General features: G+C 57.3%; 1 protein-coding gene across 1 annotated transcript in view; it reads left to right on the top strand.

Moving 5' to 3' along the window:
* The window catches only part of IGHMBP2 (immunoglobulin mu DNA binding protein 2), a 31,867-nt gene extending 13,771 nt beyond the window's left edge, over window positions 1-18,096 (top strand). The window contains exons 7-15 of the mRNA XM_057430554.1: window positions 682-829; window positions 2,709-2,883; window positions 8,713-8,895; window positions 9,349-9,467; window positions 11,057-11,151; window positions 11,518-11,641; window positions 13,743-14,558; window positions 15,101-15,264; window positions 17,858-18,096. Coding sequence (XP_057286537.1) covers window positions 682-829; window positions 2,709-2,883; window positions 8,713-8,895; window positions 9,349-9,467; window positions 11,057-11,151; window positions 11,518-11,641; window positions 13,743-14,558; window positions 15,101-15,264; window positions 17,858-18,043 — 2,010 coding nt within the window. The 3' untranslated portion in view covers window positions 18,044-18,096. The remainder of the gene's footprint in view (window positions 1-681; window positions 830-2,708; window positions 2,884-8,712; window positions 8,896-9,348; window positions 9,468-11,056; window positions 11,152-11,517; window positions 11,642-13,742; window positions 14,559-15,100; window positions 15,265-17,857) is intronic.
* The last annotated feature ends 4,074 nt before the right edge of the window (window positions 18,097-22,170 follow it).

Below are 22,170 nucleotides of genomic sequence, written 5' to 3'. Positions count from 1 at the left end.
ACAGGGTGCACTCAGCTTGGGGAGTCCTGCCTGAAGGTCTCTTGGTCCCTGCTTCCCCCCATGCAACAGAGCACAGTGAGACAGGAAATCCCAGTTCCTCACCCAGCAAAGGCACAAGACCCATTAAGCCCAGTCACCATTACACACACTCCCTGCTCCGTGCCCAGGTGCTTCGACCAGTGCATAGACTCAGCTGTGAGAGGGACTGAAGCATCTGACCCCCTCCCTTGGGGCACAGGCAGGTGCAGGGCAGAGCAGGAAGGGCTGAGCAGAGGATGTGAGGACAGGGAGTTACTCTCCAAGACTTCACGTTCACAGTTGAGGACTATCAGAATGTGCAGCAGAGGAGTTTCAGCACAGACCAAGCCTGGCTGGACCCTGGGGGATGCTGTTAGTCCTGATGCCCCTGCCCTGAGGAGCAGCAGTATTCACATTTTACTTGTACTGACACAGCTTGTCCTTTGCATAGACAAACACTCTTTATGCTTCAAGCACCACTGACTGTGGAAGGGGCTTTGTGGGAGGGAGAGGGGAGAGAACCTGAGATTTCCTGGGGCTGCTGCTGAGGAGCCGGTGTACCCCAGTGGACACAAGCTGTGTGCATCCAGGCTCTGTGGATAAGCTGACCATAGCCCTAGGAGCAGGAACACCTTGTTCTAGCTTGATTTTCCCATTTCCTAGGCAAAAACCAAGAAGGCTCAAGACAAGGGGGAGCGGAGCCACTTCCTCAGTGAGATCAAGACCCTGAGAAAGGAGCTGAAGCAGCGAGAAGAAACAGCGGTGGCTGCAGCCCTCAGCCACGCCAGCGTTGTCCTTGCTACCAATACAGGTACAAGATCCTCCTTTCTTTGCAGTGTTTTACCTCCCTTGCCAGCACTGACGTAAAGCACATGCCCTGAGATGCAGCATCCTGCCAGGATAGGGGAGGCTCAGGCTTCCTGCTCCAGGCTCCTGGGAGTTGTTTGCTGCAAGCTCCCCAACTCCTCCACACTGGGCATCTCCCTGCTCACGCTCTGGCACACGATGCTGTTGTTCAGCAAAGACTCCAGGTTTGGAAAGGCCTTTGGTGGGAGCCAGCGTGGCCCATCTTTGTTAGCTGTGAGCAGGAGCTGAGCTTCCAGTGAGTAAACAAGTGCTATGGGAGGTGTGCAGTCTGCTTATTGATTTCACAAGGCACGTGGAATTGCTTTCCTGCTTGGATAATTCCCATGGCTGATCCAATACAGCACGTGTTCCCATAGCCTGCCCTCAGCCTCTGTGTGTTTGCTTAGTCCTGGAAGTCACTCAGGGGCTGTGGGGTTTAGGGACAGGGGGAGGGTTCCTTTCTCCAGTAAAAGTGCTGTTCTGAGCTGATGTTGTGTGGCTCAGGTGTGGTTTTCCCCTATGATCATGGGCCTTGCTGGAGCTCTCTGTGGTTCTGCTTCAGGGAAGGGCAGTGGGCAAAGAAGGGGCCTGGATTTGGTGTTCTCCTCAGTTAAGCACTCCTGGTATTTGTCTGAATCCCTGCAGTTTGATGGGATTTGTTATCCATGCTCTGCTCTGCTCCGTTGCTGCGTTTAGCTGAGAGAGGATTTGCTCACGGCAACACACAGGGACAGCAGTGACCTTTAGTGACTGGGAGCTCAGTAAACTCCAGTCAGGCTGTAAGGGCAGGGACCCATCTGCAGAGCTGGTGCCGCACTGGTGCAGTCTTTTTGAGGCAGGGAGAACCTTCTGCTGCTTCTTTTCCTTCCACCTTCAGTGTGGCAGGAGTGCAGAGGCCAAGTTCAGATTGACTGCCCCTTGTAACCCAGATGGATTCATAGAAGCTGGATAAACGGGTTATAAAGGAGAACAGTGTCTCAGTTGTCAGACTGCACCATGCTAACTCATGCAGAGCTGGGGAGCAGCAGGGTTTCCAGGGGCGCAGCAATGCCCATCAGTGCTGCCTTCAGAGCACAGGAGCTTTGCAGAACCATCCTGGTGAAGGCTGTGAAACACTCTCCTTGGCTGGCTTCTTCACCCTCCTCTGCCCCTTTGCCTCCCTTTTGCTTCTGAGCTGCAGGGATCCGCTTGAGGCCTCTGAAATGCACAGCTCTGCTCAATGTGAGGGTCACTGTGGGCTCCTGCCTGGGTTACAGTAGGATGTGTGGGAGGTTGGTTGGGTGGCACTACAGATGGATGGAAAACCAGCCCAGGCTGTGGCTGTGTGATTCGAGCCTCCTGTGCTGCCCCTTCTGCTGCCCCAGGGAAGGCCAGAGCAGCACAGACCCGCAGATCTGCAGGGCAGAGGAGTTGAGTCTCAACTGATCTTCCCCTCTTGGCTGTCCCTTAGTGCCTCAGGCAAGGTGGGTCTCACATCCATCACCCTTTAGTCTGGGTTGGTGAGAAGCTGTTTGCATGAGGGGGCGGCTGGGAAGCGGGTGTCCATCAGTGCTGCTGCTCTGCTCCTGCTCTGAGTGAAGGATTCAAGCATGTTCTGCTTGTCATCTGGTTTCTGTTGTTTGCAAAGATACTTGGAAGCTCCCTGGCCCAGATGCCAGGGCTAAAAAGGACAAACAGGTATTGGTAAAACCAGTTCTGACATAGGCAGATGAACGGATTGCAGGGCTGAAATCCTAAATCTGTGCAAAGAAGCATGATTCTACCTGCCTCCCTCTGTCAAGACTGTGCAGTTTGGTTTGTACTCTCTGTGCTTCCCTGCTGAGCTGCCCCTTCTCCTTTCATAGGTGCTTCCTCTGAGGGCCCCCTGAAGCTGCTTCCTGACAACCACTTTGACCTCGTGGTGATAGATGAGTGTGCTCAGGCGCTGGAAGCCAGCTGCTGGGTACCTCTGCTGAAGGCTCCCAAGTGCATCCTGGCCGGGGACCACAAACAGCTTCCCCCCACCATCATCTCCCACAAGTAAGGAGCAGTTCATGGTCCTGGGTCCTCCTCTTGTTTATGCAGCCAAATGCTTCTGAATGCCTCATATGTGAAGACGTTTCGTTAGGGTGGGTTCTTTATTGGGATCCCCGTGAGCTGGGTTGGGTCATGCTGCCCGTTACATCCAGCCTGCTTTACTGGTGAGCACTGCTCCAAGTTTAACAGGGTCAGGAGATGACACTTGGTTGCTCTACCTGCTGCTGACTGGTCACCTAAGAGCAAAGTGTGTAGTTCCATGGTGCTTTTTGTGCTGCTGAGTGCCTGCAGGGCAGCAGCTCCAGGGCGTGCAGGGCTCTGAGTGTGCAGACAGGGAGAGCAATGGGGAGGCAGCCTCTGGAGCTGCTGGGAGGTCTCAAAGGTCTCAGGCTCTCATCCATGTGGGAGCAGAGACCTGGCCTGAAGGAGTCTTGAGTGTTGTAGGAACAGGGGATTGGAACTGGATGAGCTTTGAAGTCCCTTCAACCTGAATCAGTCTGGGATTCTATGGGACACTGCTGTGCTCCTTCAGCAGCACAGGGGCCTGTGTTGTTTGCTCTGGTTTTCTCTGTAGTGAGCAGTACTTGCACTGTGCACTACTGCTGGATTACTGACTGATGTTTCTCCTGAGAGACCTGTCAGCAGCAGGGGCACCTTCTCACTTCCACTTAGCAGCACTTACCTGAATTCTCATTTTCTCTGTTGTGCAAACCAATATTGGGAGTGGTTGGAAAACCTGTTCAAAACCCACCTTAAAGCAGTCACATCAAACTAGTGGAATGGAACCAGCAAAGGTGAGCAAACCACACGTGAATTCCAGTTTCACTGCCCAGGATTGGTACCTACACTTCAAAATGGTTGGGTTTAAGAAGGATGATCTGGTTTCCTACACAAAGCCCCCTTGCTCCTGGCAGGAATCGTGGCCTGGCTCCCTGCTCTGCTGCTGCAGGCTCTGCACAGTGGATTCCAGCTCATTCCCCTTCCATCCAAGTCTTCTCTTCCCTTTATTAAATCTGCTGCTGTGGTTCCACCTGGATTTATTGAATGTGTTACTGTTGGAGCTGGCTCAGCGAGGTGCTGTGTCACCACACAGCACAGCAATTAGCCAACCTCCCCATCCCTACAATACCTAGCAAGTACAATTAGTTTGTGGCTGCTGTAAATTGCCTGTGCTTCAAGGGAGTACTGCAGGTATTACTGGGGAGCCCTTGGGTAGTTCAGGCTATAAACCTGCACGTGTTCATCTAACCTGAGATCTGACATTAGAGCCATCATCGTGCAGAGCAAACAGGGCTCACTTCATAACCTTCTCTCCTGCTTCCAAAGAATAATGAGCTGGATAGATACATATCTGTTGTCTCTCTTGAATCTTGAAGAAGGAAATGAAACCCCAGGGAGGGAGCAGCTCCCAGCAGAGGTAAGAGATGGTGCAGATACCAGGCTGCTGTGTCATCTCATTCTGCTGCTCTCAGATGCACACGTTGTTGCTTGCAGGCGATGGGCACACTCCTGCACTGCCTGCTGGGGTGACAGGGCTGCACAAAGCCTGGCCAGACCCCCCTGCCCTCTGCTCTCACCTGTATTGACGGGGAGGTTGCAGGCTGTGACCCTGCCTGGGTTTTCCCATCTGAAAACTGGGGATAGATACCATTACCCCCATGCAGAAGACAGATGGGCAACCAAGGGAGCTGAGGAGAGGCTGGGCTCTGTGCTGAGGGACAGCATTGTTAGCCTAGGGTAGGGAGAAGCAGGTCAGGGCTGGAGCCTCCTTAGCTCACACCACATAGGAAGGATTCAGTCTGGAGTCAGATACCACAACTATTGCCAGTGGAAGAGTTTAAAAGGAGCCTGACAGTTTTGTTGGCACTTTGCATGGCTTCTTCCCAGGTTTTTTAAATCCCACCTCTACAGAGCACTGCTCTGGGTAAAACTGAGAGAGAGGGTGGCAAGGAGCCAGACCTTGGACCCTTCAGCCTCAGCAGCTGCAGGGCAGGCAGTGGTGAGGGCAGCTCCCATCTCATGTGGGGTAATCAGCTCTGCGTGAGAAACCTTAGGGATGTTTAAGGATTAACAACAGATTCAAACCAGAATAGAGCAGAGCATGTATGTGTGTCAGTGCTCACAGTTATGTCTGGGCCTGACAATGGCTTATCACCTGAAAAGCTTGCTTCACTGAACAGCATCACTGCTCGGGGCATTGGCAGGTCCATGACCCAGGCACTGGGCACCAGAGCTCAGCTGCCTTCTGGAAGATGAAGTGCAAAAAGCCAGGCTGCCTTCAGCCTGCTCAGAGGATGATGGGCTGTGCCTCCAGTGCTGCCTCTCTGCAGCAAGTCTCTGTTCTAGCCCAAAAGGTAAAGCTGCTGCAATGCTGCTCCCTGCACCAGCTGATCTTCAGTTACATAGAATAGGGTTGGAAAGGACCTTAAGATCATCCAGTTCCAACCCCCTGCCATGGGCAGGGACACCTCACACTAAACCATGGCACCCAAGGCTCTGTCCAACCTGGCCTTGAACACTGCCAGGGATGGAGCATTCACAACCTCCCTGGGCAACCCATTCCAGTGCCTCAGCACCCTCACAGGAAAGAATTTCCTCCTTAGATCCAGTCTAAACTTCCCCTGTTTCAGTTTGAACCCGTTACCCCTTGCCCTGTCACTGCAGTCCCTAATGAAGAGTCCCTCCCCAGCATCCCTATAGGCCCCCTTCAGACACTGGAAGCTGCTCTGAGGTCTCCCCACAGCCTTCTCTTCTCCAGGCTGAACAGCCCCAACTTCCTCAGCCTGTCTTCATACAGGAGGTGCTCCAGCCCCTGAGCATCCTCGTGGCCTCCTCTGGACTTGTTCCAACAGTTCCATGTCCTTTTTATGTTGAGGACCCCAGAACTGCACACAATGCTCCAGGTGAGGTCTCACGAGAGCAGAGCAGAGGGGCAGGATCACCTCCTTGGACCTGCTGGTCATGCTACTTTGGATGCAGCCCAGGACACGGTTGGTTTCTGGGCTGCGAGCACCCACTGAAGCCGGCTCAACCAACACCCCCAAGTCCTTCTCCTTGGGCTGCTCTGAATCTCTTCTCTGCCCAACCTGTAGCTGGGCCTGGGATTGCTCTGACCCAGGTGTAGGACCTTGCACTTGTCATGGTTAAACTCCATGAGGTTGGCATCAGCCCAGCTCACATGTGTGTCGAGGTCCCTCTGGGTGGCATTCCTTCCCTCCAGGGTATCAACCGAACCACACATCCCTGAGTAACTCCTGAACCTGCCAGCTGGTGCGAAGCAAATCCAGCCCAGTGGGAGTCTGGGAGATGTCCAGCTCTGTAAAACCAGACAGCAAAGCTGAGACCTGAGTTTGTCCCTGCCCTTAGGGGAAAGCATCAGAGGAGCTCAACCCGAGCAGAGGCTGTCAGAGAAGCCACGCAGGAGGGACCAGAGAAAAGCCAGCACTCTGTTTGTTACTGAAGTAGGTTAGGTTAGCCCTGGGAGACTCCAGCTGATACCCTTTTGTGTTGGGGGTGGTGTGTGTTCTGCTCTGATCTGAATGAACAGCATGAAGAGGACAGAAGGATCACTCCCCATTTCATCCCACATCATACAGGAAACCTGTGGTGTCTCCTAGGGCTGAGTGAGATGGAGAGGGGCTTTGGCCAAGAGCCTGCAGGGACAGGCCAAGGGGAGTGGCTTTAACCTGCCCGAGGGGAGACTGAGCTGAGCTCTTAGGCAGAAGCTCTTCCCTGGGAGGGTGCTGAGGCGCTGGCACAGGGTGCCCAGAGAAGCTGTGGCTGCCCCATCCCTGGCAGTGCTCAAGGCCAGGTTGGACACAGGGGCTTGGAGCAAGCTGCTCCAGTGGAAGGGGTCCCTGCCCGTGGCAGGGGTTGGAGCTGGAGGAACTTTAAGGTCCCTTCAACTCAAACTGTTCTGGGATTCTGTGATCATCATCAAGTTTGTTTCCACTTGAGGCCAGGGGAGTTCTGGTGCAGTCTGGAGGCTGTTCCTCTTTGCTGCTCTGTGCCATACTAGAGTTAGCTCAGGATGCAGAGGGCATTCCCCCCCCCCCAGTACATTCACTGCACCTTGTCCTTGCTGGGTGGGTTTCCTCTGAAAGAGCTCCCAGTGATGGTGAGTACCAGTCCTGCTGCTCCAGAGCCCATGAACATCAGCTCCAGGCCTCCTGCTGGGTTCTGGCTGGCTCCCAGGGACATCTCAATGCCAGGACACTCCCTGCTCTGACAGGAACATTTGTTTTCCTTGTTTTCATTTCGTTCCTCACTCCATCCTTTTCTGACATCCTCATTAATTTGTCTCCACATCGGGGCTTTGATTTATTCGTTTGTTCTTACACTCTGAGGCAGCTGAGACACTCCTCAGGCCTCTGGCGCTCTGCTAGTTTCTTAGACAGGCCCAGGAGTATTCTGCCATGGTTAGTCAGCAGCGGGTCTGGGTGTCCCACATCCCACACCCATGTGTGAGTCCTCCTTGCTCAGAAGTTCGCTGATTTGCCTGTCGGTCCAAGTGGATTTGCGCTCACTTGGTCACTGCAGAGCAAGCGTCAGGCCCCGGATTACTTTGGTAGCCCCCACAGCTGGTAAGAACAAGCCACCCTCCTCCTTCCTGCTTGTAAGGATTAAACAAAATCCACACTAGCCAAAGAGAAAGGGGGAATTCTGACAGCCTCACTTAACCGGTGTGTGAAACCTCTTAGAACTACAGCAGGACAGGGAGGCCCGGCTGATAACTGCATGGCCACCACAGCCTCAGTCTGGTTTTGCCATCCAAGAGCTTAATGGGGTAGGAAAACACAGTGACATCCTTGTCCAGCCTGTGCTGTCCAGACTCAGCGGTGCAGAGCAGAGATCAGAGCCACAGCCACGTCTCCTTCTGTCTCTAAGGGGGGAGACCAGAAACCCGGAGGATGAATAAGAAAAGATGCAGCATGACTGCGGGCACCGCTCCATCCCTCTCTTGTTGCCCTGGTAATGAGCCTCTGACATGCACAGGCAGGCTGACTGCTCACACCCAGCACATGGAGGGTATTTCACAGCACACTGGGCACCAAAGCCCCTGAAATACTTTGTTCCACTTGGTACAGCCATCGTTGTAATGTGCAGCATTTCTTCAAGGCCTGGAGGAGGAAACCTTACCTGTGCAGAGAGCAGGGCTTCGTCCTCACTGGGCTCTCCCCTGTACCCCCATCACCAGGAAGGTGCATCTGAGCAAAGTGCAGCCTCTCCCTGCACGTGAAGCAAGGTGAAAACAGGTTAGCAGCGAACCGTGGGAGCTCTGGCCTTACTCTGGTCAGGTCAGCTTTCCTAGCTTTACTTTAGGTGCTTTAAAGTGGGTTCTCCTGAGCATCGGATGTGTGAGTCTGTCCAACCTTTCCCAATTTAACTTCTCTATAGCAATTGCTACTTAACGCCCCTTCTGCTCAGTGCTCTTATGATTGTTTTGGCCAAGAAGTCCTTGATTGCAGGAATAATTGAGTGGTAAAATACTAGGAAATTTGTTATCAGGTGAACGATTTGCGAGCAGTTGTTAATTCAGGCTATGACTTCATGTAGATCCCTGCGGAGGAAAGCCTGCTGTTAGTGCATGGAAGGGCGTTTCTTGCTCAGGCTTGCTGGGGGTTGCTGCCTCCCCCACACTTTATTGTGTGTCATTACAAGAGACACCTCAGGATAGCTGTTGTTAACACCAGGGGTTTCCTGCCGGTTCTGCATCAGCACTGTGCTCACTTCCAGCCGGAGCTCTGCCTGGTGGAGTCTTTAGCCCAAAGAGGGTTAAATCTGTACCTCGGACCAGCAGACCCTCACCTCTGACTTGCTTTTCCCTTGCAGGGCTGCTGCCCAGGGCCTTGCCCTCAGCCTGATGGAGCGGCTCATCGGGAGGTACGGGCAGAAGGTGGTGAGGATGCTGACGGTGCAGTACCGCATGCACGAGGCCATCATGCGCTGGGCTTCCTCCGAGCTTTACGGCGGCCGCCTCACTGCGCACCCCACCGTAGCCCAGCACTTGCTCAAGTGAGTCACTGCCCTGCCCTGGATGTGAGCACAGACGGGTTTTTCATCCGCCACATGCAGGGCTTGTCCTTCCCTGCGATGGGTTTGCCATTCCCCCTGGCCTCTGGGGTTCTGTGACTCCACCGGAGCTAAAGGGCCCCCCTTGGCTCTTGCTGTGTGTGGCGTGGTCTTTGGCAGCAGCACTGCAAATGCAAAGGGACCAGAGCTTGGTGGAAGGATAGAGGGACCTCAGTGCTCAGTTTCTGTCATTCTTCACCACCTCCAGAGCCAGTCTTCTGCCTTTTCACCCCAGACAACAGCCCTGCTGCCCTGCAGCCTCATCCCTCAGAAGCAAGATCCATTTTCCCCCTGTCCTCGCAGTGGTGGTGGGAGGAGTGAGGACACCGCAGCTGATCATCCCTGGGGTGAAATATCCGTGTTGTTCACTGGCCCTTTCCCACATATCTTGTGCAGGGACCTGCCGGGCGTCACCTCCACAGAGGAGACCACAACTCCCTTCCTGCTTATAGACACTGCTGGCTGTGACCTGTTTGAGCTGGAGCTGGAAGATGAGCAGTCCAAGGGGAATCCAGGTACCGTGGTTTGGAATGCGTTGTTGGCCTTCAGCTTCCCATGGGCTCAGTGATCCACATCCCAGAGATGTCCCCTCCGGAGCAGGTAGCAGGGAAGGTGGGATCCCCAGGGAGCCTTGCTTGAGAGACCGTTTCCTCCATAAATCCTCAATCTCAAAGGACTCTGAGCCAGAGCAAAGTGGCCACAGATCACAGTGACAGTGCCCAGCTTGCAGGTGGCCACACTGGCTGCCTTGTTCCCTTGCAGAGACATTTCTCCATGCTGTGGACAGGGATAGGGTGGAGGATCCCTGTGACAGATGCTTTACACAAATAACATAAGGCAGATCATGAGCCTGTTCTGGGAAGACTGTAGATGTGCTCCCTTCACGAAGTCCTGTATGGCTCTGCTCCAGGAGTATTCCGAAGACATTGAGTTTCCTGATGGTTTTGACTTAAAATACAGGTTTCATGATGGAGATGGAGTGAAAGTTCTTGCTCCACAGCCATTCTGCAGCAGGGGCTGTCCAAAACGTGGTGCTTCATCCGAGAGCCCACTTACTGCAGCCACCCCTGCCTGGCTTCTGCTGCACTTCTCCCAGTGGCTGAGGCTTTTCTGTCATCACTTTCATGTGGCCAAAGAGCTTTTTTACCATCGGGGCTGCTGCTCCAGGACTCATTTGTTTTCCTCTGTTCACTGGTGCAGATCTGATGCCAGCAACAGATGCTGAGGCTTTCAAGTCCCTTTCTGGCAAGATGGGAAAAGGGACTGTAAAATCCAAGCACAGTTTTTACCACTTGAAATATCTGTTTGAAATCCCAGCAGCATTGACATGGCTCTTGTTTCCTGTACGCTAAATCCAGGGAAAGGCTCTTGTCCCTCCATGGAGAGCCAAAAAGACTTGTCAGAGATAACTCGTGGATTTTGAGCAGGGGATTCAATGCCCATCTCCCAGACCTGGGAGGCAGCCTTTTGGAGCAGCACGGTGCAGAGTTTGGGGTTTATACCTGTGTTTTGCTGTAAAACAGAGGGTGAAACCAGTCCAGCCAATGAACCAGTGGAACAGTTCACACCTTGTCCTCATCAGATCCCTCTGAAGCAGCCCCATCCCAAACGGCCCATGAGGAGTCTGAGCACATGGATCAGCCTGGAGCGTGTTGATGTGGTCACAGGGGTTTAGAAGCGCAGGGACTTGAAAGGCAGAACGAAAGGGAGGGTGGAGGGCTCAGCTGCAGCGAAGAACTGAGTTTATAGCGGGCTCTAGGGTCTTGCTTCAAAGGGAGAATAACCCATTGCCTGGATTAGCAGTGACCTCTTGGATTAACAAACCCAGGGAAAGCCAAGTGCTGCTCAGAAAGCTCTTCAGCTTAAGTGAGCTGGTGACTTGGAAAGGCAGGAAGCAAGCACGGCGCAGCCCTGGGAATGAGGTTGTGGAGCTCCATGGAGCTGAGCAAGCCAGGTTGGGAATGCTGCAGGCAGGAGGTCCCTCGGCCTTTCCTCGCTGTTTAAGGGGAGATGGGGAAGTTGCCCTGAGCCTTATCCAAGCTGGCAGCTTCAGCCCCTGCCCAGCAGGCTGCTCCCCTCACCGACCCCTCTGCTTCTGCCCTAGGGGAGGTGCAGCTGGCTGGTTTGCACATCCGAGCCTTGCTGGAAGCTGGTGTGAAGGCAAAAGACATCGCTGTGATAGCCCCCTACAACCTGCAGGTGAGCTGCCCCTCTCCTGCTGTGTGCACACCGGGCAGGCACACGGAGCTGCATGCAAACCCTGACAGCTCCAGCAGTGATACCAGAACAGCCTCAGAGAGAGGGAGGGGGAAGTCAGCAGAAGCAAACTGTATGATCAGCATTTGAGGCCAAGGTATGCCCACTGAAGCAGCTTGAGGCCATGGAGGGAAGAGGTTTTAGCTGGGTATTTTCCACTTCCAGCCTCAGGGGCCAGCGCTTTACCTCTGGGAGATGTGAGATCTCCTCCGTGGGGGTTGAGAGGAAGGGACGTCACCAAAACGGCTCCATTTTCGTCCTTTTCACTTTGTGCTTTCCTTTCAAAGACACCCGTCCCCTGTTTTTCAGGTGGACATGCTGAGAGAGCACCTTGGCCACAGCTACCCGGAGCTAGAAATCAAATCAGTCGATGGTTTCCAAGGAAGAGAGAAAGAGGCAGTGATCCTGTCGCTCGTGAGATCCAACAGGAAAGGTGAGGCTCCCTGCTGGAGTTATTCCGTGGGGAACGGGACAGAAGTGGGAACTGTGATTGCTGAGAGGTCTCTCGTCACGTTGCCAAGGGGTTTAATTGCAGTTCTGACAGGCTCTGGCACTTTGCTCTGAACTGATTCACTGCAGGAAGCTTCCCTTCAGCCTTTGGGGTTTTACAAAGGAGCATCTCAGCTGACAGAGTTGCAGGGGAAGGCTCCATGAGAGGCAGCAGGGGGAGAGGGCCAGGGCTTAGCCTGGAGGTTTCCAGGCTGGGGAGGCCTCAGAAGTGATTTAAAGGAGGATGCTAAGCGTGGCAGGGCAGTTGGCACCATGCTCACTGCAGTGCTAAGCGTGTCCCACGAAGGGTGAACGCCTGGGAGGTGATTTCTTGGGCTTGGAGCCTCTTCTGGGTCAGTTCCCTAAGGCAAGCAAGCGGGAGCTGGCACTGCAGGTCCTGCACAGAGCATGCTGCTGGGGGGAGCAGAAAATCAGGTTCTTCCCTATGAGCGGCTGCAGCCAGAGGTAAGAGCTGGGAAAAGCTGCTGCCCTGGGGCCAGGAGGCTCCTTTGGAGGTGCTGAAGGGCTCTGGGGCAGCTCGGGGGACCCCTCATGAACCCCCTCTGGCCTATGCATGGATCACTGCCCTTTTCCCACCCCCCAGAGACACACATCCGTTGCTGCACTCCCCGCCTTTGCTGCTGGAGATGAAGCAGTGGGTATGGGCCGGGAGTGCTGATGTCTGGGAGGAAAGAGGAAAGCATGCATGGAAGGAGGAGGTGGTTGTGGTGTTTTTAGAAAGCCTGGAGCCAGGAAAGCAGTGCTGGGGGAGAACGGAGGTGGGGCAGGACTAAGAATAGGTCTTATTTGGGAGTGACTCACCTCGCCTTTGCTTGGAGGAGCTGGTGTCCCCATGAAGGTGGGTGTCCCCAACCCCTTCCTGTGCACAGCCAGCAGCCAAGGCTCAGCTGGGGGGCAGGAATCACTGGCTTCCCTGGGAGCACAAGGCAGCTTCTCGTGGTGCCTGGTTTGCCCAGGGGATGATGTTGGTGCCCTTGGGAGAAAGCTAGACCCTTTCTGCAGCTGCATTTCGGAGTTCAGAAGAGGCCAGGGACCTGGACCAGCCATTCCTAATGCAGCGGGAAGCCCCCTTGCCCCATCAGAGGAGCTGAACTTGCCCCGAACACATAAAACCACACCAGAGGAACTGAAAACCGCAAACTCTCTCTAAGCTGCAGAGCCCAGAGGGGATCCCTCACCCCCTGCTCCCCAAAGGCAGCACCAACTGGCGCTGCCCAGACACAGCAGGGCAGGGCAGAACCCGAGCCGGGCTGGTCACTGCACCAGCAGAGACCTGAGCTGCTTCTGCTCTGTATCCCCAGGGGCTGGAACTCAGCAGCTGCCCACGGGACCCCTCTCACTTGGCTGAGCCTCAGTGACTCATCTGGGCATTCGCCAGCTCTCGCTGCTTTTCTTCCAGCAGCAAACCCTGCAGAGCTGCCTCAATAGCTGTTACCTAAACCACCGAGAGCCTGGAGACACGTGGGGGCCGTGCATGGAATCATAGAATGGCTTGGGTTGGAAGGGACCTTAAAATCACCCAGCTCCAACCCCAACCCCTTCCACTGGAGCAGCTTGCTCCAAGCCCCTGTGTCCAACCTGGCCTTGAGCACTGCCAGGGATGGGGCAGCCACAGCTTCTCTGGGCACCCTGTGCCAGCGCCTCAGCACCCTCACAGCGAAGAGCTTCTGCCTTACACCCAAGCTGAGCTTCCCCTGTTTGAGTTTGAACCCCTTACCCCTGGTAATACAGGTATAGGTATAGGGCAGGGGGGGTTTCTTTACCTGCAGCTCCTGTGTATTGCAACGTGAGCCTTGTCCCCATTGCTCCATACGGCATTTGCTGTGGGTGCTGTGGGCCCCCCAGGAGAGCATCTCTCCTCCCCCTGTGCCGTCCTCCGCCATGTGCCCCGAGCAGGGGCAGGGAACGAAGGCGGGGGTGTGAGCCAGGGCCCGCTCCTGTCCCCGCTGACTCCTCGGCGTCCCTTGGCGGACGGGGCTCCAGGCGTGGGGCCGGCGCTGAGGGCCCCGTTCCCTGTCCCCCAGGTGAGCTGGGCTTCCTGGCCGAGGAGCGGCGGCTGAACGTGGCGGTGACGCGCGCCCGGCGCCACGTGGCCCTGCTCTGCGACGCGGGCACGGTGTGCAGGCAGCCCTGCCTGCAGCGCCTGCTGGCCCACGCCGCCCGCCACGGCCTCGTGCGCTCGGCCTTCGAGTACCTCGGAGACCTCGTGCCCCAGAGCCGCCCCCCGGAGGGGCCGCGCGGGCGGCACCGGGGGGCAAAGCCGCCTGCGGGAGCCAGCCCCGAGGCGCAGGCACGGCCCGCGGGGAAGCGCGGGGCAGCAGCAGCCGGAGCAGCGCGGCCGCAGCCAGGAGCGGCGCGGAGCAGCGGTGCCCCTGGGAGGGAGAGCCCCGAGGCAAGAGGGGGCGCTGAGCGCCTAAGGGCCGCGCTGGAGGCCTTCCTGGGGAGCAGGGAGGTGCAGCTGGATTTCCCCCCGACCCTCAGCGCCCACGATCGGATGCTGGTTCATCAGATGGCCGAGGAGCTGGGGCTGCAGCACGGGAGCACCGGGGAGGGCAGGGACCGGTTCATCAGCGTCCGCAGGAAGGAGCCCCCGGAGCCTGCGCTGCCTGCAGCCACCTTTGCCGGGGAGCAGCAGCCCCTTCCTCGGCCCCGGCGTCCCAGCAGCGAAAGCCCTGTCCCCGCTGAGCCGGGAGGGAGCAGCCAGGGCACGGGGAAAGTGGACCTGAAAGCCCTGCACCTCGAGAGGGTACAGAGGGAGAAAGGCAGGCGGGAGGAGGCAGCGAGGAAGACTCAGGAGCCCAAGGCCAGCAGCAGGAGGAAGGACAAAGGTGAAGGCAAAGGTAGGTCACTGTGTTCATAAACAGCACAATGAATGGGCTTAGCTGAACGGAGCATGCTGCTTCATCCTCGTGGGTTTGCCTCCAGGGCTTGGGATTTGTCTGGGTGCGTGGAGGATGGGATGTGGCTCTTGGAAAGCGCTCTGATGCTTGTCCCTGCAGAGGTGTGAGGACTGGCAGGAGCACGCATCACTTGGCCGCAGCATCTGTGGAAGGGGGTGTTACACATTCCTTAGATCAGAGGGAAAACACTGGGGACCCTATCCCAGGCTCAGGGAATTGGAGGCTCCCAAATGCAGGGAGAGGAACAAAGAGGAGTGTCTGGCCCACAGCGAAGGATGTGGCTGCCTCCTAACCACAGAGGCAGAGGCAAACAGGCAGGAGCTGCCGTTCTTCCTCCAGACACATCCCTTCCTCTTCCCTTTTAGCAGGGGGGCACCCAGGCACCCTGCGGGAGGGAGCCCTGCGCTCGTGCCTGTGAGCAACGGGGCTCATGGTGCTGCGGGGATGGGTGCCGGGGGGTCAGCGTGCTCTCTGCTCCCCAGGCAAGCCAGCAGAGGCAGAAGAAGACCTCGACGCCCTGATCTCTGCTGCCGTGAAAGCTGACAGCACGTGTGGCTTCCCCCGCTGCACAGCCAGCCTCGCCACCCTGGGCCAGCTCTGCCACCACTGCCACCGCCGCTTCTGCCTCAGCCACCACGTCCCCGAGGTACGGGGGCTGCAGGGGAGGGCTTCGTGTGGGAGCCCCCAGGCAGGAGCTCCTTGCTTGGGAGGGCTGGAAGCAGCAGCTCTCTGGCGGGGCTTTGGAGCTGCAGGAGGAAGGGCTGGCGGATGTTAACCTGGGCTCTGCACGCTGCCTCCTCAGGGCTGCTGCCGCTTCCTTCTGCTGCCTTGTGCCCTCCTGTACCGTTCCCTGGCAGGGCGATGGGACTGCATGACCTAAAGGTCCTTTCCAGCCCGAGCCCTTCTGTGATTCCACGATTTACACCGGGTTGTGCAGATCCAGCAAGGCAGAGAGGAGAAACAAAGAGGTGTGAGCCTAAGGCTCTGACTGCAGGGAGCCTGCGCGCCCTTCCCAGTTCTCAGCTGATTCCCTCTGCAGCCTGGGGACAAAGCTTGAGCCACACAGAGCAGCAGTTAGGCATTTCCTTAAGTGCTGTGCTGGCTTGGAGCTGAGCTGCTCCACACTGTGCAGACTCAGCTCTAGCTCCCATCCACCCCTGAGTGACAGGAGTCCCTCTGCCTCCTCTGCTCTGCTTTCTTGCGGTGGAGGACTCTTGATCAGGCATCTCAGCAGCCCTGTAACCTGCTGTAACGTGGGAGTGTGATGGCAACTAAACCAACAGCTTCTTGCTGTTCATCCGTAGCTGCTTGACAGCCCTTTCCTCCCAGATCTGGGAAGGAAGGAAGGAAGGAAACGAAGGTTAAAGTGATGTCAGGCTTCAGCTTTCTGTTTGGGTGCAGAGGCAGGCAGACAGTTGAAGCCTCCAGGCTTGGCAGCGTGATGCTCATTGCAAGCTGGCCTCAGGGTCTGAGTCCTGTGGGCAGAGCTGACGTGGCTGTGACGGGGACACGAGCTGAGAGGTGATGATTGTCCATTGAGCTGCAGCCTCCTGTGCCCATCGTCCTCATCCTGCATCCCCCAGGCACAGCTCTTCACTGCACAGAGCTTAGCAACATTTAGCAGCTGACCTATAAATCCTCCACGCGGATGCTCCCCCTGTCAGGCACTGTTTCCATGGCAAAGAATCGCTGTATTTATGGTCATTCACAATCCAGTGTGGGGATGAATTTCTTCCCTGCAGAGCTGCCTCTCCCTGCTGAATGGCAATGAGGGGGGAAGCCATTGGAAGGGTGAAATCCTGCCAGGGAGCTTGTGTTGCTTTTCTGTGTTCTGCTCCTTTCCCAGACGTTATCAGGCTTCAATGTGAAATGGCCTGAGACCTCCTAACCCTGCCTGGCCCCAAGGGGGGCTCCAGCACGTGCCTGGAGCCATCACAGAGGGGCTGGAGCTTCTGGTCCCTCTTCAGAAGGGAGATACCTAAATGGTCCGAGAGGAAAGCTGGAGAGGGGCTTGGGACAAGGGCCTGGAGGGCCAGGCCAAGGGGAATGGCTTGAACCTGCCCAAGGGGAGACTGAGATGAGCTCTTAGGCAGAAGCTCTTCCCTGGGAGGGTGCTGAGGCGCTGGCACAGGGTGCCCAGAGAAGCTGTGGCTGCTCCATCCCTGGCAGTGTTCAAGGCCAGGTTGGACACAGGGGCTTGGAGCAAGCTGCTCTAGTGGAAGGTGTACCTGCCCATGGCAGGGGTTGGAGCTGGAGGAGCTTTAAGGTCCCTTCAACCCAAATCAGGCTGGGATTCTATGACTTGTGTTCCCCTTTAGCTGCTGAAGCCCCCTCCATGCAGCACAGCACAGCACAGCAGATCCCAGTGGCTGATGCCTGTGCTCCAGCCCCTGCTGAGGTGGGGTTACTGCCTCTTTTAAGGTTGGTCTGGCGGGTCTCTTAGCTCCAACTGGTTTAGGTTGGGCAATGGGCTCAGCAGCCCCCATCCTGGCCAGGAGCCATGGGCTGTTTCAGGCACTGACAGCCTGCTCCATGGCCAGGGAGCTCTGGCATAGAGTCAAGGAATGGTTTGGGTTGGAAAGGACCTTAAGATCATCCAGTTCCACCTCCCTGCCGTGGGCAGGGACACATCACACTAAACCATCTCACTCTGTCACAGCAGGACGGGCTGGGATCCTACCTGGTGGAGGTGATTCAGGGTGGTTTGAGCTCGGCTTAAACCTTAAGCAGGGCCTTTGGCTTCAGCCCAGACGGGGTTTGGTGAAGGTTTGCCTGCACAATCAGTGTCATGAAGCCTTGTCATTCCACGGCAGAGCGCAGATGTGCTCGCACCGAGCAGCAGGGGATGGCTGGAAAGGTCTCTTCTCGTTTCCGAGTCTCTTGTCCCGTTTCCCTCCTTGCCCCTCAAGTCTCTCTGTACTAGCAGAGAACGTGATCAGGAGCTCCGGTTTATTCCTGGCTCTCGTGAGCCCCAGGGAAGATCCCGTGGATGGAGCCTGCCCCTGAAGGAGGCACGCGCTTACCCTCTCCGAGGGGATTGTTCTCCCGCTGCACATTGCAGATAGGGAAAAATCACCTTCACACTCGTGTTCTCTGCTGCAGGAGCTGTGGCTGAATGGGGGTGGGTTTGGAGGGCTGCAGAGGAGCCGGCTTTCCAGGCTCTGGCAGTGCAGCCACCCCGTTGCCCCGTGTGTGAGCGCGGTCCCCGTTTCCCACCGGTGTCTGTGCTCTCCCCCCAGGCTCACGGCTGCGGGGACAAGGCCAAGGCGCAGGCGCGGCAGCGCAGCGGCAGGGAAGGGCTCCTGTTCCCCGGGGGCGGCTCCCTGGACCCGGCCAGGAGAGCCCTTCTCCAGCGGCGCCTGGACAAGAAGCTCAGCGAGCTCACGAGCCAGAGGAAGAGCAAGAAGAGGGACAAGGAGAAGTGAAGGAGCTCGACAGCCTCCGTTAAGCCTGGAAGTCAACGGGTCAGGCTGCGAAGGCCAAAGATGCTGCTAAAGCTTCAGGGGGGAGGTGGAGCTCTCAGTTTTGGGTGCTGACAGAGCCTGGAGCCGTCGTGCTCAATAAAGGGTGGCTGGGTCTCCCTGGACCGCAGAGCCGAGGCGGAGGAAGGAGGGCAGCTCTGTTTGTCCTCATTGGCAAAGTGATGGATGTACAGGGAGAGGCTGGAGAACGCCAGTAAAGATGGATACGAAACACCTACAGCGGCCTGTGGTGGTTCTCCTGCTGCAGCAAGAAGAGAAATGGCTGGGAGCAGGAATGTGAGGGGAGCTGAAAGCCCCGCGTGGGCCTCTCCTCAGGGAACGTGACAAGAGTGGGTGCTCCAGCTCCACTGGTCCAGCCCTGTGAGGTTTATGCAGGTGGGAGGGAGCCTCACGTTCAGCCTCCCCCGTCCCTGTCTGGTCCCTGGTCCCGTACCCCCAAAATTGATCCATCTCCCATGTTTTCTGCCTGTTGATCCTCATCTCCAAGCACCTCTCCATCCATGCAGCCCAGAAACCAACCATATCCCGGTCTGCATCCAAAGCAGCGTGACCAGCAGGTCCAAGGAGGTGATCCTGCCCCTCTGCTCTGCTCTCATGAGACCTCACCTGGAGCATTGTGTGCAGTTCTGGGGTCCTCAACATAAAAAGGACATGGAACTGTTGGAACAAGTCCAGAGGAGGCCACGAGGATGCTCAGGGGCTGGAGCACCTCCTGTATGAAGACAGGCTGAGGAAGTTGGGGCTGTTCAGCCTGGAGAAGAGAAGCTGCGTGGAGACCTCATAGCAGCCTTCCAGTGTCTGAAGGGGGCCTATAGGGATGCTGGGGAGGGACTCTTCATTAGGGACTGCAGTGACAGGACAAGGGGTAACGGGTTCAAACTGAAACAGGGGAAGTTTAGATTGGATCTAAGGAGAAATTCTTTCCTGTGAGGGTGCTGAGGCACTGGAATGGGTTGCCCAGGGAGGCTGTGAATGCTCCATCCCTGGTGGTGTTTAAGGCCAGGTTGGACAGAGCCTTGGGTGCCATGGTTCAGTGTGAGGTGTCCCTGCCCATGGCAGGGGGTTGGAACTGGATGATCTTAAGGTCCTTTCCAACCCTGACTATTCTATGATTCTAATGCAGCAGCCCCTGCCCTGTCCCCTCTCCTTTATGGCTCCAAGTGGGTACCAGTGACAGCACGGGCTCCATCACCACCCGAGTGCAGCCGCTTGTCCCCAGGGTGGCACACGCAGGCCCTGGGCTGAAGGAGAAGGAACTGAGCTGCCTCCACAGGGGAATGGCCGCAGAGGAGGGCACAGAAAGCCCCAGGCCCCACACATCCGCCGGCGCTCCGGGGCTGAGCAGCACCCACCTCAGCAAGCCGTGCCTGCAGCAGCAGTGCAGGGCCCGCAGCCCATCCTGCGCAGCGGCTCAGCAGGGGCTGCAGGGCAGCCGAGCATTCCTCCCTCTGTCCCTTCCCGAATGGACACGAGCAACTCAAGGGGCGAATTGTCCCCCACGTCCAACCCCCAACCCCTGCTCACCCTTCAGGCAGCCTCGTGCCCCAAACCCCTCCGTGCCCCCATCCAGGGGCTGGTGTTGGCAGGATGGCACCGGCCCCGCTGGCAGCAATGGGACACGGGGCTCTGGGACGGGGTTGGGAGGAGGGGATGGAGCGTGGGAGGAAGGGGAACGAGCAGAGCGGTGCCTCGGCAGCGGGAGCGGCAGCCTCATCCCGAAGGAAGGACGGGCAGGGAAGGGAGATGGGCAGGGAAGGGAGATGCGCAGGAAGGAGAACGGCTGCTGCCCGCAGGGGTTGCTTTAGTCCGGGATAACGGCTCGTGCACACGCTTCCCTGCTCAGAGCATTCAAACAACCTCCTCCGACCCCTTCGTGGTGAGCAGGGCCGCAGCCCCCCCCGCCCTGCCCTGCTTCCTGCCGGGATGCTGCAGGTGGGAGCACGGGATGAGTGCCCCGAGCCCCCCGCGCCATGCGGGGGCTCCACCAGAGCCCTCCCGCTGGGAAGCAGCGCGGACATCGGCTCCTCAACACCCCAGACCTGACCCAGGGCCCTCCCTGGGGCCGGAGCCAGGTTTTTCCTCTCCCTTCCCCTGAAACGGGAGCTGGGCTTAAAAACGGTGAAATTGGGATCTCCGGTGCCTGCCGCGGGTCACGGGGCCGGGCCGAGCCTGTCCGCACCCAGAGGTCGGGTAAAAGGAGGGAGCTTTGGGATGAGCAAGTCCAGGCGGGATCCCAGGACTGGGGGCCACAAAAATGCCCCCAGTGGTGAGGTTTGTGTTAAAGGAGCAGGGACTGGGGGCTGGGAGCAGCCCCGAGGGTTGCTTTGGCTGGGGAAAGCTGCCCCAGCTGATGGCTCAGCCCCCAGAGGGGTTGAACCCCCCCAGCCAAGTCCAGCCACAGGGGCAGGGGCTCAGCCGGCTTCAGATGGAAGGAGACCCCGCCTGCAGCCATGCCCTTTGCCTGCCGTCACTGCCCTCCTTCGCCATCCGCACTGCCAGCGCTTGGGCACCAAAATCCCTCTGAAACACCCCAAAAACCCGCACTGCCCCCAGTGCAACCACAGCCACCCACTGGAACCACCCTGACCCAGTGCAACCACAGCCACCCACTGGAACCACACTGACCCATTGCAACCACAGCCACCCATTGGAACCACACTGACCCAGTGCAACCACAGCCACCCACTGGAACCACCCTGACCCAGTGCAACCACAGCCACCCACTGGAACCACACTGACCCAGTGCAACCACAGCCACCCACTGGAACCACACTGACCCAGTGCAACCACAGCCACCCAATGGAACCACACTGACCCAGTGCAACCACAGCCACCCACTGGAGCCACACTGACCCAGTGCAACCACAGTCACCCATTGGAACCACACTGACCCAGTGCAACCACAGTCACCCATTGGAACCACACTGACCCAGTGCAACCACAGCCACCCACTGGAACCACACTGACCCAGTGCAACCACAGCCACCCACTGGAACCACACTGACCCAGTGCAACCACAGCCACCCATTGGAACCACACTGACCCAGTGCAACCACAGCCACCCACTGGAACCACACTGACCCAGTGCAACCACAGCCACTCATTGCAACCACCCTGACCCAGTGCAACCACAGCCACCCATTGCAACCACACTGACCCAGTGCAACCACAGCCACCCACTGGAACCACACTGACCCAGTGCAACCACAGCCACTCATTGCAACCACACTGACCCAGTGCAACCACAGCCACCCACTGGAACCACACTGACCCAGTGCAACCACAGCCACCCACTGGAACCACCCTGACCCAGTGCAACCACAGCCACCCACTGGAACCACCCTGACCCAGTGCAACCACAGCCACCCACTGGAACCACCCTGACCCAGTGCAACCACAGCCACCCACTGGAACCACACTGACCCAGTGCAACCACAGTCACCCACTGGAACCACCCTGACCCAGTGCAACCACAGCCACCCATTGGAACCACCCTGACCCAGTGCAACCACAGCCACCCATTGCAACCACACTGACCCAGTGCAACCACAGCCACCCACTGGAACCACACTGACCCAGTGCAACCACAGCCACCCATTGGAACCACACTGACCCAGTGCAACCACAGCCACCCATTGGAACCACACTGACCCAGTGCAACCACAGCCACTCATTGCAACCACACTGACCCAGTGCAACCACAGCCACCCACTGGAACCACACTGACCCAGTGCAACCACAGTCACCCATTGGAACCACACTGACCCAGTGCAACCACCCTGACCCAGTGCAACCACAGCCACCCACTGGAACCACACTGACCCAGTGCAACCACAGCCACCCACTGGAACCACACTGACCCAGTGCAACCACAGCCACCCACTGGAACCACACTGACCCAGTGCAACCACAGCCACCCACTGGAACCACACTGACCCAGTGCAACCACAGCCACCCACTGGAACCACACTGACCCAGTGCAATCACAGCCACCCATTGCAACCACACTGACCCAGTGCAACCACAGTCACCCACTGGAACCACACTGACCCAGTGCAACCACAGCCACC

The sequence above is a fragment of the Pezoporus wallicus genome, unplaced genomic scaffold (genome assembly GCF_028554395.1).
Source record: "Pezoporus wallicus isolate ANWC-B61680 ecotype Strahan unplaced genomic scaffold, APGP_CSIRO_Pwel_v1 contig_8824, whole genome shotgun sequence".
NCBI classification, from domain to species: Eukaryota; Metazoa; Chordata; class Aves; order Psittaciformes; family Psittacidae; genus Pezoporus; species Pezoporus wallicus.
Note: the sequence above shows the minus strand (reverse complement) of the source record. Positions and strands in the feature narration are given on the sequence as shown.